Here is a 23,177-nt window from a genome sequence, read left to right as displayed (position 1 = left end):
TTGATATTTCAACAATCAGTTACTCCTTTTATACAAGTATAGGTACCTACTTTGGATGAGAGTAATGTTTAATAATATATATAACATTTTCCGGGACCAATAATAGCCTATGTCTGCCCCGGGATGCAAGCTATCTTTGTACCCGTCAAAAAATCGTTTGAACGAATGGACCGTAAAAAGCTAGCAGACAGACACAATTTTGCATTTTCAAAGTTTATGATATTATAATATTAAAATATAAGTATGGATAATGGATTGTATAGTTACGTACAATTGGATTCCCTTTCGAGTTTCGTGTCGCGCGGCGGGCCCGGCAGGTTCAGTATGACTAATTGTGCGTCGTGTGAGCGTGACACTATCACCTCATTCAACTTCACGGCAGTATGCATCCGTCGCACTGTGCCTTCGTCACTGAATTTGTGAAAGATAATGAATAATATTATTAAAATACACAAGCGGAAGAAGATTGTATAAAAATCTTGTCGTAAATCGTTCCGTTCACTCATTAAGGCCTCATTCGCACGAGAGCTTTTTTAACGTCCGTTAAAAAAGCGTTCAAATAGAACAAATGCATTCCAAAGTATCTGTTCACACGTCAACGATTTTTAAACGCGCATTGTTGTATTTTCAGCGCAACGCCGGGTTTTAACGCAACGCTTTTTTAACGCTCGTGCGAATTAGGGCTTGAGGACACCACAGGCTGCCTAGTCAATGAGGTGTGTTTTGTCACTGCATTCCGTCGTTTCATAATCGTGAGGCCACATCCTATCATCGATAAGAAGCTTCGCTTCAAAAATATTTGGGTAGGTACATATAAATAAAACCGGTTCAATATTATTTATTAAATCACCAAGCATATTTTACCTCAACATCTTATAGAATTGAAACGTTGAAATTCAAATGTCCGAGAATCGAAATTTCGACATCAGCATCGCTTCTTAAAACCTCTCTAAATATATTAAGTTAGTGATCACTAGTGATAAAACTGGCTGAAGTCGCTGTCAGTAACTAAAGTCATATTCAGTGTGAGTTTCTGCAAGTTTTAATAGCTAAAACTGCCTTGTTGCGAGTGTTTATAGTATAGTGCAAGCGACGTGCACGGTGCGAGTGACGTGCAAGTAGCTTGCCAGAGTTAACTTCTGCAAGTTTTGTTGCTAGTACACCCCTAACATTATATTAATTTAAAATACCGTAACCGAAAAGATTTGATAAACAGATTGTATACAATAGCCAATAGGTATGGTCTTTAGTACTCGGGTAGGTGCTGAAGACCATGCCAACTGTATAGTTGTATGTGTACAGAATAAAGGAACGGCGCACTTACGGGGTGATGGTGGGCGCGTTGGCGTTGGGCTTGGGGTTGAGCGCGTCGCCGTTGGCGTTGGGCTCCGTGTGGTTGTCGGCGTCGTGGGGCGCGGAGGGCGACTCACACTGCGAGCGTTCATCGGGCGAGTCCCACATTGAATCGATTATGTGCAACAAGCTACTTCGAAAGTCGTCCTAATTTTCATCGTTACCCCAATGTTTCATTGGTCCATTGCAAAATTTCGTTTCGCGAACCGAGCGTTGCACATGACGGATTCAAGGCGAATAAAACACGGGATGTCATATATTATTTAAATTGTTTAACAGTCACTGACTACGGACATTCAAAAATCCACTCATAGCTAATGTGGTATGGAGAACTAAAGTGAACAAATTAATGTGAATGAAATCATTGCCAAACATATGACCACCGTGTGTAAATTCGCTAGGACTCGTTATGGTTAACTATAACGATGTGAAAATTAAAAAAAAAAAAACAAATAAAATGATTAAACTGAACAAAATAGCGGTGCAGTTTGCTGTAATCCTAGAAAAATCGGGTAAATAATTAGTTGTTGCAAGCAAAATTGATGCTTGTAACAGCGAATTTAGTTATAGTCATATTAAAATTTGAATTAATAATTAATATTATTAATATTGTTTTTATTAATATCCATATTACGTGGTTATTTAAGAAAGGCAATAAAATGTGCTCTAGCTTGATGTAAAATAAAAATGAATAATACCAAACCAATCAACGAGAACTCGTGTGGACTAACAAAATATAGAGATTGATAAAGGCACATGAAGATGACAGTAATCTGTTAAACATTAAGAGCTTTTGTTCATAAACAGTATATTATCTTGCAACTATTAAATAAACTACAACATAACAATAATCTTGATTACTTATATTGATTTACTAATAACGATTATAGCCTTTGAAAGAAAGGTATAAAAAGTTGAGAAGCTGGCAAACAGAACCGGAATAGACCATGACATTCAATTTTACAGGATTTTTTATCCATTTCCAGCCCCATTTCACGAAATATAATAACAGGGATCGATGTATCTGGATCAAGATACTACGTTTCACAAAGAATGTAATAGGTAGTATTTGTGTTAAAAGAGGACTAGGTCGGTTCTATTCACCAGCTCCTCTTTTATTCATTGAATTCTTTCAACTAATTGATCAAGTTCATCAAAGTTTTAATCCTAACGACAACCTTTTCAATCTCTTTTTAATTAAACTAGCTTTGCTACTACTTTGGATAGATTTGATATTCACCTTATCATCTTTGTCTTTCTCGTCGATTTCTGCTAGAGGCGGTGATGGTGCATCTTCAGGGAGAGGGTCGGAGCCAGGTTCTGCGAATCGGACTTTGCTAGCAGTCTTCACATCCGCATGGTGGTGATCCACTATTGCTTGTACCTGTGTGTTTGGTAATATTTATGACATATTCGGATTATTTAACCAACGTATGAGCATTTGATTAATGTGTTAGAGTCTGTTATTCCAAAAATATTAGAAGTATAAAAACTGCTGAAAGATTTTTTTAATTTAGCATAGCACCTTAACAAAGCTTAAAATACAGGTGCTTATTAAGTTTAAATATTATTTTTTGCTTTGTTTAATCAGCATTATTAAACAGCAAAGCAAAGAAATCAATATTAAATTAGATTTTAATGAGGATAATTGTTTAAAGCTCGTTATAATTATTAAAAACATTGAAGAAATACATGTGATGATTAGGAAAATTCTATATATAGTCATAATAACATCAATATTCTAATAAAATGTGTTAGGTGCAAAAGTAGCGACAAGGACTGTGATAGTATATAAAATAAGTGAGACAAAAGTACACCGAAAGCCAACACCATAAAATGTAACTTAACACTATGATGAATGATAAAGTTTATGTTCATGAAAGTACAGAAGATTATAGAAATAGACGAGTGATTGTACATGTATTATGGTATTATATACACATTGACACAGAAGGCAACATTTAACTAAACTAGTGGTACGACTATATTGAATCTGAGGCAAATGCTGTACACATTTCGCAATCCTCAAATGTACCGGTCAACACGTTTAAAGCAAAAGGCAGAATGGGGATGACACTTATCAAAAATGCGAGAACTAGTTAAACAGTAGGGAAGAAATAAAGTTCTAAAATGCATATTAAATGTAGACTTGATCGAGGGTAATGTATCCATTTTACCAGAGGCAACTTCTCCTCAGCATTTTGTTCATGATAGTCCACCAAATTTTGCATCTGTGTTGGCAGCGATAGACAAACGCATATTAGTAATGTAAAATATCATAATACATAATTATTACGATACTGAAAAAGCGACGCTTCTCTTTACAAATACATAGCACACAGAACACCGCTAGTGTGAAGAATATAGCTTTATATATATCCACCATGAATTTCGTGATAATAATATAAATATGATAGTGAGCAGATAATAATAATATATTTAAGGCTTGCTTACCATTCCAAGGGATTCCTTCTTGTTAAGCCTGAGTTCGCGTAACATTTGATTGCGTTGCTCCATCATCAAGGTACGTTCGTAAGTATAAGCGGAGATATCGCTATCAGTCTAAAAATCAAGATCAAGATTGTTGCAATCAATGTAAGAAAATCTTCGTCATTTTGATGTAAGATTAAAAAAAAATACTTACCATTTCAACGACTTCAACTTCTGCTTCCAAACGTAGCTGGTAGAGGAACATCTTCAGGTCTTTCTTCATTTGGATAGAATTGTCTTCTATTTGTGCGACGGTAAAAATACGCATTTTACAGTTCTTCCAAGAGCGGTGTTGTTTCAGTAGGAATGGTAACAACATCAACATTCCGCCATCATGGACAATCCACCATATATCTATGTTACCAGAAATCTACAACATGATATTTTATAAATAAGAGTAATTTTTTATATAAATGCATTAAAGTTTTATATAAAAAGGTACTCCGGTGTAGATTAACATAATAAAGCGAAATATAGAGGAAAGATTCTCATAGACAATTAATGACGTGTTTCCGAGTAATTTACCTTTTCAGAAGAATCAGGGAAGAAGTTGATTCCCTTAGGAACAAGCATTGCCATCCTGGCGGCGGTTACCACGCGCACGGTATGTAAGAACACTTGCCATGTACGATCATCCTCCGATTGCCGCCATCCATAAGGCCATCCTACTATCACTGTGTTCGGTTTTAACCCTCCTAGACCAGTTGTTTGAACGCTGATGGATAGAATATATTTTTTAACATTTTTAATATCCCGAGGTATTTTTTTCAATACGGGAATGATTTATATTGTTACATAAAAAAATTAATACTCACAAATGACTTAAACCATCAGCAATGCTGTGAGATACTAGAACATCTACAAATCCTTTGACTTTTTCTTCATCCATGCATTTACGTAAGTTTTGTCTGGCCGTATTGGCCTCTCCCGCTCGCCGTGTGAAATCGCCACCCAATACCGACACGCATACTGTTAGACCTTTTCCTATAAACAAAAAAAACCGCTCAAGTGCGATTCGGACATGCACACGAAAGGTTCCGTACAAGAAATAACACTTTTGAATTTTTTTGTGATGTCACCACAAATTCGGATTTTTTCCTTGTGCCAGAGTGAATAGAGGAACTCTCGGTTTGATCCTAAATCGACGAAATGTCAAATATTAGGCTAAAGTTGATGTGAAATCAAAGAAAAATAGTCGTTTCATAGCCTCATTAGCATCAAATGTAGCATTTGAGCACATGTCGAAGCCTCGACACTGCTTCAAATTCCCTAACACTGTCATGAACTGTGCTTGTGATATAAGACATTGACAGGCTCACAGCCAGAGATATGATCCTATGGTTCTCTGGAGATACGAAAGCCTAAAAATGAATACAAGTTACTTAAGTTCTAAATTCAAAAATAAAAAGTCATACCAGCTTTAAGTTGACTGGCAAAAGATAACATCTTGCGGTACTTTAGATTAAGATCATCGTTAAGCTTAGCAAGCACGAGGACTTGTGGTCGCCAATTCTTTGTATGCGGCGGGCCCTGCTCAAGGCGCAACAGGGAGTAGCGAGCTGCCGAAAGCGCTAAACCTCGAAGACCATCACCCCACTCTTTCTCAGCACTGGAAAGTATTGGAAGGGTTATTAAATACAACGATCCTCAATTAACTCTTTTGATTAGGTTATAAAAAGTGCTGAACAATACCCTCTATATTCGATGTATTTATAAATGAGACCAGCCATGCCCATAGCGATCAGAGCATAAAACCACGACGTCATAAACATTATAGAGATGCACAAGACTAGCCCAGCAAGTGACAGAGACCTGCAATAGCATAACCATTAATGAGTAAAATTGATTAATTTAGAACAATTTGAGATATACCTAATTGTTACAAAGATCTTACCAGTGGTAATACCGGAACCTTGGTCGCCAGTTGGGAGTTTTCAAAAGAGTTTGTAGAGCACATGCCAGGTTGACGAAACCGTAGCACATAAGGAAAAACATCGACAGAAGTGGGGCCAAGATATCAACATTGCCAAGGAGAATACCACATTGGCAGATACACATAGTTAAGAGTAAGGCTCTGTTGAAAAAAAACATAATTATTGAGTACAAGTTACAAGTATATATTACTATAGTGCTTAGAACAAAGATGGAAGTTTTCATTGACTTCTATTTTACAAAAATTGCTACGTAAATAAATACCTGGTAGGTTCTCCTCGACTAGAAGAAACAGCAAAAGGTGCAAGAAACGGTATAATCTCATCCTTAGCAATCGCCTGAAGTAAACGTGGTGCGCCTGTTAATGACTGTAACCCCGCTCCGAGTGTTGACAGGAACGATCCAATGAGAATGACCCACTGATTAGGCCATGCCATATTTGCTACAACAAGCTTACCACCAATAGATTGCCCAAATCTAAAACAAATTAAGTGCTTTATGATTTTGTTTCGTTAAAATCTAGTAGGTTTAGTAATGACACTCAAAAATATGTTAAAATAAATTATCCAAGGTTTCTGAAAAAATTATATAGGTAATAATAACAAAAACACAAATGGCTGAAAAAATAGATAAAGAATATAAACTAGAAACCATATTCAAACAGTATGCAAAATTTGGAAATACGCAGGGAGATAGTAAGCAAATAACCTTAACGAATATTGATAAGTGGTTAAAAGAGGCAGGTATCATTGACGGAAAGAAAGTTTGTACGACGGATACGGCTATTCTTTTTCAACGTTGGAAAACCAAAACTATTGATTTTAAGCAATTTATGCAATTTATTGAAACTTTAGCAAAAGAAAATAAATTGAATCCAGATATAGTGAAAGATAAACTTCTTAAGTCTGAAGCACCCAGCACTTCCCGAGCAACAAAGGTTGAAAAATTAAATGTTGTAAACAGAATGACCGATACTTCAAAATATACAGGTACACATAGAGAGCGTTTCACTAAAGATGGAAAAGGTAAAGGAAAGGCGGGTAGAGAAGATTTAAGTGAAAACGCTGGGTATGTTCAAGGATACAAACATAAGGATACCTATGGAAAAAAAACTAAATAACTTTCTTACTTGTCACGAAGCAACAAGTTATCCACAGTTCCAGCAAAGAGTAACACACAAGACAAGTAAACAGTAGAAGTAGTAAGGATTGCACAGATGGTTCCGATAGGGATACTCTTTTGTGCGTCAGCCAAATCTCCAGAACGGTTAGATCCGGCCATAATACCTGTAAACAATAAAATATTTAGTTCAATATTAACCTACAAATCAGTTTACTTGTTTTATTATCATTTAAAGTATTAAAATTACCTGTAACAGATGGGAAAAATATTCCAATCAGAATAGTAAACGTAGTAGTGAGATCAGCGTAAATTTGATTGTATGTAGGCCTTTCCATTTGTTCTATATCGTCCGGTTCCTTGCCATATGCTAGATATTGACCAAATTCAAGAAATGAATCTTGTAAATTATCAAAAAACACTCCGCTTGCTAAACCCTGTAACACAAAAAGTAATTTTTACAGTAACCATACGTTTAACATCATCAAAGTTCCAATTCCTCTGATATACCTACTCGTACGTAACCCGAAAATTAATTATAGGAAAGACTATTTCTTCTTAATATTTCATACCTTGATTCCTTGCACCACGCTAACTTCATGTGATAGATAATAGGGGTCGCAAGTATTGTTAGGGCAAAATACTTGATGCAATTCACCGTCAATATCTTTAGTGCAATTGTTTATATGTATATCTTTTAATAAGCGTTTTCCAAGCACACACATCCTGAAAATAATAACAATTGAAATTAACATGATAACGGATTTATTGACAAACTGAAAATCGAATTCTGAATTCAATGTCAATATAACTAAATCGTTTAATTTTTATTAAATTCCTTTGAGCCACGCAGTTTAGATAAACTCTAATTATAATTTGAAAATCATGATTTAGGTGGACTCTACTGATAGTAAGCTATAAAATACATTCAATAAATCTTACTGAAGTTTATCATTTCCATTCCAGTTCACAAAGATACCAACGTAGACAGCAGTTATAGAAAGTATGACGCAGGCGAGTGCTAACGTCGCGAATTTGTTAACGAATTTAACTCCAACAAACACAACCATGCCCATAACTAATAGTAAACAAGTTCCATAAACTCGAAAATTGTTAAACATGGCCTCTGGATCCTTTGTGAAATCACCGAATATGGACATCCACGGAGCCATATACGTCTAAAAAGAAACAAAATAATGTGAAAAACTTAAGATTATCGACAAACTTATAAATAAATGTGTTATATGACATAAAATTTGGATCGTTATATTATTATGTAGAAATATTTTATAAGCTATCTCTGAAGGAAGGTTTTTATGCTGTCATAAAAATGGATATTTTTAGCAATTTTGGGAGGTCGGAGACGCTGTGTATTTTGTTTTTATAGTTATTGGTTTTCAATATTAATTTTGTTTATTCGATGGTTATTATTATAGGTGATGTAGTCTATATAATATTATATAGTTTGTGATGCTTACCAGTACAATTTCTACAGCTCCGACTATGTACATGGCCGCGGCTAGAGTAGTTCCTGTATAGAAGAGCATACCGACTGCGCCTCCACATTCAGGACCTAATGATCGACCGATCATGAAATAAGACCCGCCCGCGGGCACCACGCCGTTCGTTGCAATCGCCGACATTGATATCGCTGTTAACATTGTCTGAAAAAGAGATGGACCTTAAAGATTCTCAAAGTCTGAAATATTGAAAATAATCTAGTACACCAAGGTTGCATTAACGAAATGATTATAAAAATATAGATTTACCGTACAACAGCAAGTAAGCACAATCAAGAAGCCCTGGATAGCGCCAGCAGTTCCAACTACCCACGTGAGACGGATGAAGAGGATTACGCCGAAGATGTTTTGTATGCAGGGGAGGTATACGCCGATGAGGGTGCCCATGCGGGCCGGGGGAGCTGGCTTGGGTGCATCGGGATCCGCCGCAGATGCAGTGGGGATTGTGTTTGAATAGTCTGCCAGAGAACTAAGGAAGGTAGCTGCTCGGGGTCTGTCTTCGATTTCCTCCTGTAATGAAAATGCTCAGAATGAGTACGATACTGAAAGGAATTTTGTAGCACGGACTTGAGGGAAAACGTAACTCTATAACTGACTGGGTCTGTAAACCTAAGGTTTCGCATGTAGCTTTTCTTTCTAATATAGACCCCAGAAAGGATTTTCAGAAATTCCACTGGGCGGAAGATCCAGTCAAAACATACAATTTAACATGAGATTTAAAGAACATGGACATATTGTAGTACAATGAGCGTTAGTTTTGATTCCGTAACAAGATAGGCAGATTCAACGAAGCCCGTCTCTAAAGTGCTCGTATTTTATTCACGGACCATTTGCATCGCTCGTTGTGCCGCGTGAGATGTACAGACAGCCTTCATCGGTAAATGTCGTCTTTTGCTAAATATTTCAGTACGCATTTTTTTATTTCGCAAAACGACAGAACCTGAGATCACGTGAGCTATCGCGGCAGGCAACGGTAGCTAAATGCTCTAATTTTAATCTACATGGATTTTTTAAAAAAATCATAAGATTTTCTTTCTGATTTCCCGGGACAATAAAGTAGCCTATGTTAGTCCCCGGGATGTAAGTTAAACGGATGACAGACAGACTGACAGATAGAAGACACTGTTTCGCATTTATAATATTACAATGGATAAGTATATAAGAGGGCATAAATTGGTGAAGCACTCTATCTTTTTACTAGTCACCTCGAATATTATGGTGGTATCTTTAAAATATTATAAAGTAAATCTAAATGACAAACACACCTTCTTAACAAGACTACCATTAAATGAAATAGATTTTAAATCTAGATTGCATTACACTTTACATCTACTTTTCGAGATTTATCCAGCTTAAAGTGCTCTTCGTGAATGCAGCGAGGATTACGGATAGGTTATAGGTGAGCTCTCACCGAATCTTGTCGATTTAGTTCGCGAATTGAAATTTCAGGCACATAATATTGGAATCATGTGCCAAGTTTTCTCTTAATAGATTAAACTTGTTCAACCTTCTATTTTTGCGGTGAATAGGTATATTTCTCAATTAAATTATAAAAGAAGCTATAAGGATTTATAGTTTTTATGCGTTTTATAATGAAATATTTGAAACTAGCCAGCGTGGATTTAAGTTTTTAAAATACTGGAACTTTTTGGTAAAAAGTAGCCCATGTCACTCTCCAGGTTGGCGTGATAGCCTTCAATCACTAACCAACAACCCACCGCAGACAGCAGATGTTGGGTAGTCCCATCTTTATATTCAATCTGTTTAAAATCGAGGCGTTGATCTTATGTTCTGTCCAAGAAATGTTGAGCATTGCCTTCCGTATATTGGTTGAATATATATATTACATTCGAAATTGGCACGGATCGGCGCGATATAGTAGACTTGGAAAGGAAAGTTTATCTCGAAAGTTCCCACAGGATGTTAAAAAACCTAAGTCCACGTGGATGAAGTCGTGTGCATCAGCTAGTGATAGATATATTAAGGGGTAGGCACGTTATTAGTGAAGTTGCAAACCTACAAATCATGAAACGTTTTAAGCCGTCGACGTTTTCTAACCATCGTAAATTTTCGCTTGCAATAAAGTGAGCCGCAACACGGACCATTTATTACTGAGCTTTTTCCTATTTGTTTCCATTTGTCCTGTCGCCATTACGCGCCACTTTATTTAAAGTGTGGATCTCTTTGGGATTACGAATGTAATCAAGGCTTTTGTTCACCCCGCATTTATTACAAGTGTACTGAAATAGCAGCCCAATACGAATGCCTCTATAAAACATTGCTACGATTAAAAAGTAATTGATTAAGTTAATATTATAAATGTGAAAATGTGTCTGTCTGTCTATTCTTTTATTTTTTCTTCCTTTTAAGCGATTTTAACTAATTTTGATACAGAGATTTAGTCTACTGTTTGAATATATATCTATTTTTGGATTTAAATTTAATTTTTGTAAAGTTAAGGGAGTTAAAGTTGAATAATGAACATAATATAAAATATATTTCGATTGTTCAAACTCTCAGGATTAGGCTTTCGTGGAAAGTGGTGGTAAGCGATGTAAACTTCGCATATATGCAAACATAATATACGCAACAGTGTTGATATTACCCAAAAGCCTACAGGCTTGAACTACAGACCTTTGAAGTGAATATTATGTTCCAGAGAAGGGCAATATTTCAAAGAAATTTGTAGACCCGTGATAAGGATTTGGGATTATTATAACGATGTTTGACATAACGTGATTTTCGGCAGAATAGTTTCTAGAAATATTTTTTAGATTCGGAAATCGAACAGAAATCGAACACAAATGTAGGGAGACCAAAATTTTTTCTTTAATTTTAGAGGAATGAACTCTAAAATTTTTCACTTCATAATTTTTCAGGGCCTCTAAATCTGATCTGGTTTTTGCTTAACACATTTCAGCCTGGTTTGGAATTTGACTAAAGTGGTTTTCTCAAGATTAGGAAGCCCCTAGTGTCCAACATCATAGACATAGGTCTCATGTAGAGCTTCCACATTCCACAGTCTTGTACCGTCTCCGGTATCTGGAGGTAATCCGAAGCTCCCTTCGACTCGTTTAATGTTGTCTCTACACCTAGTGGGAGGGTCCCAATTTCGTAACACGCTAGACTTTGGCAGTTATTTTGACTCTCCTACAAATCTCCTCATTTCTGACTTAATCACGTAAACTCCAAGCACAGCTCTCTTCATCGCCCGCTGAGTGGCTCTGATGACGCTTTCTTTGACCTAGTTAAAGTGTTAGCGACCATGTCTTCATATCCCACGACAATCTAAAACAAAAACTTTCTATCACAAAATATGTGAAGTCTCTTGAAATTCTTTATACTATTTTATTCATTTTCCTACATAATTCATGCCATTTTACATTAAAATATACAATAGGATTTTCAGCGTTGTAAGCCTGATAAACTCAAACAAAGTAGAAGGAGACCTGAGAACACTCCCAGTAAATTATTCGCAAAGCGTAAGTGGAGGATGCTTGACCTCAGACTGGGACAGAGCACCATTTCATTTCTTTTGGTATTGATGGCTCTTAGCTCCGGGGCGACCTCCGCTCAAGAAGCCACAGATAATCTTCGAAGGCCGGCCCAATATCCCTCTTGAACTTAGCTTTTGTATTTTACGAATACGATCTATAAAGGCACTTGAGTGAGCATGTCTTTGTAAATTAAAATTTTGTGTGCGGAGATAAGTGTGGGTAAATTGACGACCTCCTTGGGGTAGTGGTGAGCACTGTGGTCTTATAAGTAGGAGGTCCCGGGTTCGATTCTCAGCATTGTTTGTGTTGTCTAATTTGTCTCTTGTGTTTTCTAATTTGTCTCTGGTCTGGTCTGGTGGGAGGCTTCGGACGAGGCTAGTTATTAAAGTGTGTCAGAATTAAAAAAAAAATACCTTCGCTGAAAATGACTTCAATTGAAAACTGTAACCTAAGTTCGTTTTAATTAATCATCATATTTATTTCAGTGGTGGTTATCGTAACTGTGGTGCTTTGAACTTTGAAGTAATGATAATGGATATCGGGAAATACTAATAATAGTAATATTTCAAATAGTATGTCTGTATACAGTTAAAAAAAAAACCGTTTTGGTTTTAACTGTATAATTTATTGTATTTAAAAAGAAAGTAGTAATTTATTGTTTATTTTATGTATAAATAGTTTCATATACTATGCCAAACAGCTGATGATGAAATACTATCACGATTTGAACTTGATTAACGAAACACTTAACTATGTAGGTATTATTTTTTGCCAGTATGTATGGTAACAGAATTCAATGAACTGAACTAATAAAGCATATCTACCTATTGTAATAAAATAAAATAATCTTATTATATTATTAATCTTATTGGGAAATAAAGGCTTATTATTATTATTATTATTATGTCTGTATATCTGTAAATTGTATGCCTGTATTCTTTAGCCTTTTCATGGCTCAACTTCTGAACATAAATTCTGAATTCTGGATTTGTAAAAACCTCAGTCCACATAGAAAAGGTCGCTGGCAATTAGCAAGTAACGCATAGTAATAAATATTAATTGTTAGTTTTTGTAACTACTTATTCATTTTGTAATTTCTTAATAATATTAATAAACTTTAATACACCTAATTATACAATTAGGTAGCAATATATTTATTTATTTTGTAAAAAGTTAAGATAAAATTAAAAAATATTATATTTTGAATATTGACGAATATTTTCAGCGGGAAATGGCGTGGTAAAATTACATCGACTTCCGTATCGACGGTTCAGCAAATATTCAATTATTTTCTCGTTTAAGAGCACTGTTGCATCAATTTTGTCATTTCCTTTTGGTAATTTACTAGACATTGTACTTACTTTCCTTCATTTACTTCGAAAATTTCATTATAATAGCGCCTTTGATACGATCTTAAAAGATGTTTACGATGTATAATTTATTTCAACAAAATTATGCGCTAGATGTATTCATAAATATTATTTTACGACCAAGGTACCAATAGCCAAGGTACAAGGTAGATAAATTTTATACACCGCCAACCTATACTTACTTAGGCATGGGTCACAGAATTATTATATCTATTAGAGGTAGTGTGCCCCGCAATATGACCACTTGGGCGTACTTTTACCATACATACTTTTTGTCATTCAGTAAATTGACGTTGGACCTGCTTTTGCTCTTTAATATCACTATTTTTCTCATACGGTAATGTAAAAAGAGCAAAATTCCTCAAAACGCTTATTTTTGTAAACAAAAGCTAAGTGTCGAGCAATGAAACTTGTAAAAACTTAACTCTTGCAACTCAGTGATTACGAACACTGTATAAACACTCGCAGTACTATGTTAACTTCTGCAAGTATTGTATTATTAAAATTTCTAGAAATTGACATTGACATGACTATGATAATATCTGACCTCTGTAAGTTTTATTGTTTGTACTAAGCACAATCAAATAAAAACAAATCAAATTGGGTACCATTGTACACTTTTTCACTGTCAATTCTGGAACTTGTAAAAGAAAAAATGATGTAATGTTGATAATTAATTACCTTAACTTAAAACTAAAGTTTCAAACAGCCATGATCTGAGAAGGAGCCCACAACAAACTCAGCCGGGTATACTTAAGTTACATAATACATTAAAGGCGCTTTTTGATTTTATTAAGGTCATAAGTTTGCGACTCCAGCAATATATCATATCTCTGGTGTAAATATATATTTCGCCGTATTTGTGAAAATTCTTATCTGAATTCAGTAAAAAAGCCAGCTACGGCAAATGTTATGCGTCGCGCAAATGGGGCATGAATTATATAGGAGACTGGAGCCGCGTGCTTAATGTCTATAGCGCAGGTGTGTAAGATATTTACTCTAATGTACTACCTACTGTTTTTACTCGACTACGTTGAAGCAAAGAGAGGGACGCTCGTCCACGTAGATTAACACCCGTATTTTCACAATCAATTACTATGAGGTCTCACACTTGAATTCACAGTGTGGATTCCACCAATCAGATTAATGAAAACTGACATGACACAGTAATCTGATTGGTTGAACCAACAAAGTGCGTTCAAGCGCAATGTGACACCTTATAGCAATGTTTGTGAATACGGGCGTAAATCTTTGTGAAATAGATCTCTAAGGACCATTTGTTTTCTTAGAGTAAAGTATAGTTCTTTATATGTCCGCGCAACTCTCATCAAAATTGTTTTAGCAGCCGTTTCGAAAGTTAGCCCAAACAAAATTACAGATATACCTACAAAAAAAAAAATTGACTGCGTTTAATTAAGCATATTATAATAAGCTCAATAAAAGATAACTATTACAACATCAATTTTATTGATTTGTACAGATTTGATGGTGGAAAAAACATAGTGAGGAAACCTGCATGCCTGCGAGATTTGCATAATGTTCTCAAAGCTGTGTAAAATCTGCCAATTTGCACTTGGTCAGCTCTAATTCTGAAAAAAGAACCGCTCCTCTGAGTGTGTTCAGTAGTGCGCCGGCGAAGGATTGAGTTGGTGGTGGTGTAAGGATTTATAAATATCGTGTAGATATCGTATCGCCGTCGCAGGATATAAAATGCCGCGTTACGCTTGCAAATTCCAATTTCGATTACATTGTACTGCCATATTATGACGGCTCTAACGCGGATTTTCGGGGATGCCAACTTCAATCTTCCTTTTATTACTTTTCTTAGTGATAAAAAGCATCTAATGGAGGTTTTTTCGTCGTAATAACACCCATGCCTTGATTCAATATACGTTTATGGTAGGTACTACATCAATTCATATAACTTCATGATAGAAATAATAAAAAAAACGTTATAGGTGAAAGATTACGGTCGATTTAGTATAGACCTATACCACGTGTGTGGCATCGTTGAAAGAATTATTATAGTACGACATCGTATGACGTAATGCTAGAAGCAGTGTTGCGTCCGTGCTCGGTCCAGGAGTAAATTACATTGACAATGCACGGCCGCGGCACAGCGTGGCACAGTAGTAACGGCCGTTGCACGAAAGTTATCGAAAATTTGGGAAATTCAATATTGTATATTATTATGAGAAATTTCAGTAATCGAAGGAAAATTGAAATCTTATAAGCGCGGATAAGTCGAGACGGTGATAGCGGAATTATTCATGCAAGGAATTGGGACGCGGTTCTACGCGGCTACGACGCTACGAGCTACGAACGAGTTACGCGCTACGGCAGATCTAGTTTAGAAGTTCAATTTTGTAGTTCCGTTTTCCACAGTGGTGGAGATGTAGAACAATTAAATACCTATACATATTATATTGTGCATAACAGTTTGCGCTTAAACTTTCATGTTCCGCTACGGTGGACGAGGTCCTGGGTTTGATTCCCGGTTTGGGCTTTAACGTGGGTTTTTCTGTCAAAAACTCAGTAGGAGTTAGGAAAATGATGGTGCTACCCCCATTGAATCGATATAAATCCATCGGTCCAGCGTTTGATCTATCTCCAGAACCCTAAAAAATATTTAGATTCACATACGAGGAGATAATAGGTATCTACATGACATGAGTTCACAAAAAATCTATAAAGAAATGTGCAAAAGCAGTCTTATTGCAAAGAGTACTAATCTCTAACAGACAACCTTCGGCGAAGACATCTAGTTTGGAAGCATTTTACTTTGTAATCTCCAGAAAGATATCTTGAAATCTTTCCACAAAAGCTTCTCTCGTCGACTCCCGACTCACCTCTACGTCATCTCTTAACAAAACAATATACTGCTGAGTTTGTATAATATTCGAGATTGTTGAGCACGTTTTATCTGTAATGTAGATTAATATCGTCGTTACACGAATAAATCTCCTGTGTAATCGCGAGAGCCTTGTGCGAGACGGGCATTACGTTTAATAATGTTTGCTACCTAAACATGGCGAAGCTAAAGTGCAAACTACACCGAGCAGAATGATATCGCGTGGAAATGTTCTTTAGATTACAAAATCTTTTGATTTGAATTTTGAACGTTTTTTGTAGAAATTAAGCAATGCAACTTACAATTTTTTATATCTTCTATATAATATGTATTTAAAGAAAAAGTTGACTGACTGACTGACTAACTGACTGGTCTATTAACGCACAGCTCAAACTACTGGACGGATCGGGCTGTGGCATACAAATAGCAATTATGACGTAGACATCCTAAGGGATTTTTAAAAATTCAACCCCTAAGAGGGTAAAATAGGGTTTCAAAATTTGGGTTCATGCGAACAAGATCGTGGGCATAAGCTAATGTAGATTTATGGGTACGAGTGAGAATTATACACTAATGATGAATTAGTGAATTTTTAATGCAATTTATTCCTATTTTTTTTAATAATAAAAGAATATTAGCCATGTTAAATGACTTTCCCTTTCCTCTCCAACTAAGCGTCAGGCTTGTGCTAGGAGTATTGAGGCTCTTAATTAATATATAATAATTAAATTAGAGAGCTACTATTTAGAGAGATATTAGAGAGCCAATTTAAATAAGTGTTTAGTACAAAGAAGAGAGAGTGCACACCTGAGAGTTCTCCGTAATGTTCTCAAAGGTTTGTGAGGTCTGTCAATCCCTTATCATTCTGAAAGAAGACCCGTGCTCTGTAGTTTATCATGATGATGATGACGAAGAAGTTAAATATAACATAAAAAATACGAGTAAGTTAGGTCTTGGGCCGTGCTAACTTCATTATATTATTATGAAGGTGAGTTTAGTTTTCATATAATTCCGGATAATAAAGCCTTTTTCCCCTGGAGAAAATGGAGATGTAATTGGAATCAATAAGGCCCATACATTCGGATTTTCGAAATAATATATTGAGGCCCGATGCAATTCGCATGAGCTTACGTTGGGATTTAAGCTACGTCGAAAAACGACGAGGCGGCGACGAAATATGACGAACATTCTCCTTTATGCCTCTTCTACTTTAATACGCCAGCGTGTTACTGATGTTTCCTTCTGAACGATAAATCATACGTTTCCTTCCCTATCTTGGATATTGCTTTGGTAAAAGTTTAATATTATATTCCACGTTCGACGTGCGCTGTTTCTCTTAAAATGTTACGCGCAAAAGCTATATTACAGTTAAATAATTTACTTTCATTTCGCGATTATGACAAGTTTCCCTAGCGCTTTGTATACAAACTTAGTTTGGTTTACATTTGAATATCAAGCAATCAAACCCAAGATACGTGCAAGAGACTAATCACTGTGTCTGTAGTTAATCAGATTTCTGTAAAAGTGTCTAGTTTTACCAAAGTTACAGGGTTTAAAGGCTGTCTATGAAAATTCTTGAGCCCGTGTAACTTTAAAACTAGTTTAAAACTTACTTTTTAATTTTTAAATCTGGCAAACCACAAACGCAGATATTAGTTTTTAGAATTCGGTATTCACATTTCATTGAGTTTGGTTGGATATATTCAAATAAGACATAAACTACATTTGTTTGGAGTGCACTACTAATAAGTTATTTAAATAAAAAAAAAATATATAGTGAACACGGACATAAAATTGTGTCAAACAATCAGTAGCATTAAATACTTATTAATTTTTTATCACTGTTTTGCACAATTTTAATTTAATCATAAATTGATTTTAATTAAAATTGTCGACTATGACTGATTGGAAATGTATTGAACCATCGATTTAACTTCGTTTTACATTCTTTACCTGGCTGTTTTATATAGTACCTACCTACATAATTTAAATTATGAAAAAAAAGTACTCACATGGTATAGATATAGAGTGGTGTCGCATCCCTTGTCCTTATCCTTGGGCAGGCCATGTTCGTCGGTGTCACCTGTAATGATTTGAAAAAAATATATTAAAAAAAAATTACCCATGAAAGTTTGTAATTACTGATGTATGCTATGTGCTTATAACAATACTCTACAGCCCTAGGTAGATACAAATTGTAGACCCTTATTTACTTGTATGAGCCTATTTTGTGCACAAAAAATATTTTATCGGAATTTCAAGTAATTTTGCAAGGATGCTAAGTCATATAGACGGACGGACGGACAGACGAATTCTCTCAAGTAGACTCGGAGTCCTCGCGCGTTGATAAATAATGTAAGTACTGCCAATGTGAAAGTTAACAAATCAAGAATGGAACAAGTGTAAGTAAATTAAAAATTTATAACACCCCCGACAAGTGAAGGTTATAGTAACTAGAAAATAGCTGATAACTTTCAAACGGCTGAACCGATTTTCTTGGATTATAGCAAAGAACACTCTCGATTAAGCCACCTTTCAAACAAAAAAAAAAACTAAATTAAAATCGGTTCATTAGTTTAGGAGCTACGATGCCACAGACAGATACACAGATACACATGTCAAACTTATAACACCCCTCTTTTTGGGTCGGGGGTTAATTTAATTGAAAATGTGGAAAAGTAGGTGCCTGAGTTCGCTTTTATTGAAAAATGTCAATAAGCCATGATGGTAAATACCGTATTAATTTATTAAGTAGATAGCTTGCAGCCAATGTTAAGCTATTCCAGGTAGAACTGCCGAATTGGTCCATACTTAGGTATAGCAAGACACGGCGAAAGAAAAAATAGTAAAAATAAAATGAAAATTTTATTTGAAAGTGTGTTAATTTTCTTTATATATTTTCTTTACTCCATATCATTTGAAATTTTCTAGAAGATAATATGTTTGTTCTTTAGATATCATATGTAATATATAGTTTCTCTCATAAGAAACGATACATAATATAAGAGGTGCCTAAGAATATGACAGACATTCTTTGTTTCCATTGCGTACCTATAGATGTATGAGTAGGTACGTGTGCCAGATATTAAAAGCGTTCAAGACAAGATATCTCTTGGAAACACAACACTAAAAGCATTTTCATAAAAAAGAACTTCCCTCCTCCGGCAGATACTTTTATCGGATCAGCTATCGTCCACTATGATAAAAGTAGTTATAGTTACTAGTACCTTAGAAGTCAGTCTTAGTTTAGCTATCTTTAGGATATTTTTCGTCTAGTTTGTCGCTCGACCACTGTGCATATTGCATTAGTCGTCCCACAAAGTTTACCTTTCACTTAAAACTGCGGGCTCCTTTTTATTAGTCGATAGGAAATACATTTGGAGTGCAAGCGATTTTAATACATTTCATTTTCAAAAAAAAAACATTCGGATTGCGAGATATTCTTTAAAAACTGGTAATCTTCTTCTATCTTCTATCAACTGGCAAATTTTGTTTTTCGTAACGGCGCGTGCGGTATCTTTCTCCATGTTGGGACTTTGCCTTTAGGTGACATTTATTTACTTTTTGTAAATTTTCCAAAAATCACTTAGGTACAACAAAACAGATTTATCTATTTTTACTGTACACAATATCTCGCAACACAATCAAAGTTAATTCAATATGGGAGTTTAACAGCAGAATGTCAAGCGGTGACCTTTCGAGCCATAATTTGATGACAGCGAATGGTTCATACTGGAAAGGACGAGTATTTTTGATACATGTTTAATCATATCATCTGTACCGCAGCCTGCTGAAACTAAATTATTTACACGAGTTATAAAGTTAAAGGTTAACGTTTATTTTAGACGAGTCTAGGAACTGTATGCCGACGTTGAAGCGAATAGTTATCAAGTGCATTCTCGCTCAAATAACGTACAATCGATGTGTGATGCCGTGCCAATCAAAAAGATAAAAATAGATTAATAGCAGATCGTTGACTATGCACACTGTTGGTAAGAACTCTCTCTCCTCTTGTGTGGCACAGCGACAAGAGCTATCTCTTGGTGGTCAAAACAGCAATTACTTGCTCATAGCCCAGCGACAAAACTATCCCAACTACACACGCGCTTCTTGTTACTCGCTTCCTCATTTCTGGTTATTAGCTCAACGCGTTTCTCACTCATCGCCGGCGGTGAGACAAATTCTTATAGCAGTTTGGACAGTGTGTAAAGAAGTCTATTATTTTACGCTCTACCTACTACTGATACTACCTTTAAGACTTGCAAACAATGCTATATTTTTATTAGGGCAATAACTACAGAGCTTATTATGATGATAGTAACCTTGTGTTATTGTGCTTTTTGAAAATGGAGAAATAATAAAAACGATAATAATAATCGTCCAAGCTCCCATTATAACTACGTCCTATAACTTTTATTACGGTGTAAGGGTAGTCATGCTTCGACTTATAAAGGCTATTCAAACTACGTGATCCAAAGACCTCCCAAGTTTATTGATGGCTTCTACATTACGTGAACGATGGTGAATACTTTTACATCCAATGACACAACAAAGTATTTACAGCGTTAAGTACCTACACACGTATTAAGTTATCTTATTAATTATTCTTGGTGCTAAAATAAAAGTACCTAGTGCTAATAAGAGAGATCCCGCGAGGGCCAAACTTTCGTTGTTTTATAAAAGCTGAAAGTCGCTGATTGTTCCTCCCTGTGTTGGCGACAATACGCACAGAAACTTTCACCTTTTATAAAATAACGAAGGTCTGACCCTAGCGAGCCCTTAGTCCATAAATCTTACAAGATGTTTCACGGTCTTAACTGGTAGCAGATAATCCGCACAATCTTTTGCACAAAGAATCAGCCTGGCTGTTCAGCACACATATGCTGTGTACTGCTGTGCTGTGGCACACACATATATGAAGTTTTATAAAAAAAAACTTATTTATGAATGCGTTGGTGGTTGTAGGTTTAACCAATACGTAATTAATTAGTAAACATTTTGTACAAGAATGTTTCCATATTGTGTGCTCAAATTATATTTTATTGATTCACTCATCGCAGTCGTATTTATATCGAATCGTACCGAAATCGTAAACGTACGCCTGAAAGAGGTCTATTTTGAATTTCTTAGTGAAGCTACTATGTACGAGGGTCTAATTAAACTGTACCCGAAACTTGTTGTCAACGACTTGATTTATGCGTTTGCTTGTTGGGTGTTCCCCGTTCTCCCAATAATTGATATACTATCTACTATATGATATGCTTTCTTACATACATTTGCTACATTATGTAGGGCTAGAAATATTTTTCCTAAGAACTTGAGAAGTAAGTGGTTAACTATTGACATCGTTACCTTTTGATTTGTAGTGTCATTTGTAAAAGTGATCGCGGAACTTTAAACTCTGAACTCAAGTCCGTCAAGAATAGGATTGCCTTAACGCCCATTTTGCTTCAAATAACTATCTCATGTGTAGTTTTAGTTAGAAACCGTAATTCATATTTCTGTACTTTTTTTACTGTGCGAATAATTACTATTACCAAAATATATATTTATAAAATTTTATGTACTTAAGTAATTGTTTTTGTTAAAGTTCATTTTTAAAACATTAGGTCTTATTTGATTTTTGATCTCGTTGTGGTTAACACTATTTTATTCTGTACACTACAGTGATAAATCTATTCTACTTACAATTTTTGCTTAGTTCTGAATCTGTCCCCTTAGCATGCAAAAACTGGCTTAAGTTTTGTACTGCCTGTATTAGCACGTTAATCCAATAAAACGTATTTGATTGATATTAATTATTATAGTTTCAGTTAGTAGGTTCGCGTCATCATTATTCATTCATTTATTGGATGTCGGAACATTGCCGTCAGTTTTAATTTGTTTGAGCGAAATAAATTGAATTGTTGAATCTTAATTATATTCGGCCTCAATATACCGCTGAAATAATGATTTTTATATTTTTTGATAAACCCAATATATCCATTCTATTTTGATGTGAATCAAACTAGTTTTTCCAATGACTGCAAAGTCGTAGCAAATTCTATTTTTAAAAGAGAATAGTCAAAAACCTTGTTGAGCAAAGTAGCCGAGAAAAGAGACGCATAGGCCGCAAGGGAAAATTTTGGTTGCGGAATAAGATAAGGGAGTGTACAGGAGACGTGAAGTCCGCCCAACCGTTTAGTGACCACCAACTTCGAAGAAGAAGAGAGACTATTGCCACATTTGGTTAGATATTTTAACATAATATATTATGACATATCTACCTAATTTGTTTCCTAACTTGGGATGTCAAGCAGTGTGGCAACGTTTAAATTAAGTGCGAATCGGTGGGTGTAACAAATAAATTAACACAACGTCGTAGGAAGGACTTTTTCGTAAAAATATTTTCTAAAATAGTCGAGTTTTCTATTTTATAATGTACACTGACGTTTTCTCCTAAATCTCGAACCTAATTTTCACATCGACCACATTTCATTTTACACTGTAAAATGTAATAAAATTTGATATAATTCCTCGCCGCAAGCTGTTATTTACATGATAAAATGAAGCACATTGAGATCATTACAATTTAATCATTAATTGCTGAGTTTCTTACCCCTAACTTCGCAGTTAAAAATAGATACATGAAAAAAATGTGTTTTTTCCATCCATATCTATACTTACTTTAAATATGCAAAATTGTGTCTATCTCTCTGTCTGTATGTCTGCTAGCTACTTACAATGTCGTTATACCATAGACATGTTACGTTTATATATTACAAGGCGTAACTAATTCAGGCTCAGTGATGAGTAAGACCGAAGATGCAAAACGTACGAGAGTAGAAGAGATAGAGCGCTCTACAAATGTGACCGCACCCAAGTGTCATAGTTCTAAGTCTTCACTACATAAATGATACGTATCTACTTCTTTTTTACATATATATCTAATATCATTGCCTATTCATTTATAAATATCAACTGCCAAGTGGATTACTTTAAAAAGAACATTCTGAAATTTTATTCCAAGTGAGATGAATTCCTCTACTAGGTGTAAAAATATGAA

At 35.3% G+C, this 23,177-nt stretch overlaps 1 protein-coding gene across 5 annotated transcripts in view; it reads right to left on the bottom strand.

Annotated features, from left to right (window-relative positions):
- Positions 1-23,177, bottom strand: part of LOC123870097 (solute carrier family 12 member 6) — a 346,267-nt gene that overhangs the window by 5,434 nt on the left and 317,656 nt on the right. For 3 of the 5 annotated variants that reach the window (XM_045913270.1, XM_045913276.1, XM_045913283.1), the window contains exons 3-21: positions 18,145-18,215; positions 8,664-8,924; positions 8,373-8,558; positions 7,837-8,072; positions 7,467-7,620; positions 7,145-7,331; positions 6,905-7,061; positions 6,040-6,252; positions 5,738-5,917; positions 5,536-5,655; positions 5,259-5,452; positions 4,659-4,827; positions 4,369-4,558; positions 3,998-4,213; positions 3,808-3,915; positions 3,531-3,584; positions 2,594-2,737; positions 1,325-1,500; positions 272-411 (exon numbers count right to left, since the gene is read on the bottom strand). In XM_045913270.1, the coding sequence (XP_045769226.1) occupies positions 272-411; positions 1,325-1,500; positions 2,594-2,737; positions 3,531-3,584; positions 3,808-3,915; positions 3,998-4,213; positions 4,369-4,558; positions 4,659-4,827; positions 5,259-5,452; positions 5,536-5,655; positions 5,738-5,917; positions 6,040-6,252; positions 6,905-7,061; positions 7,145-7,331; positions 7,467-7,620; positions 7,837-8,072; positions 8,373-8,558; positions 8,664-8,924; positions 18,145-18,215 (3,156 nt within the window). The remainder of the gene's footprint in view (positions 1-271; positions 412-1,324; positions 1,501-2,593; positions 2,738-3,530; positions 3,585-3,807; positions 3,916-3,997; positions 4,214-4,368; positions 4,559-4,658; positions 4,828-5,258; positions 5,453-5,535; positions 5,656-5,737; positions 5,918-6,039; positions 6,253-6,904; positions 7,062-7,144; positions 7,332-7,466; positions 7,621-7,836; positions 8,073-8,372; positions 8,559-8,663; positions 8,925-18,144; positions 18,216-23,177) is intronic. The other 2 variants (XM_045913298.1, XM_045913291.1) reach the window with 2 other exon arrangements.

The sequence above is a fragment of the Maniola jurtina genome, chromosome 2 (genome assembly GCF_905333055.1).
Source record: "Maniola jurtina chromosome 2, ilManJurt1.1, whole genome shotgun sequence".
NCBI lineage: Eukaryota > Metazoa > Arthropoda > Insecta > Lepidoptera > Nymphalidae > Maniola > Maniola jurtina.
The sequence above is the reverse complement of the archived record's forward strand: the minus strand, read 5'-3'. Positions and strand labels throughout refer to the sequence as shown.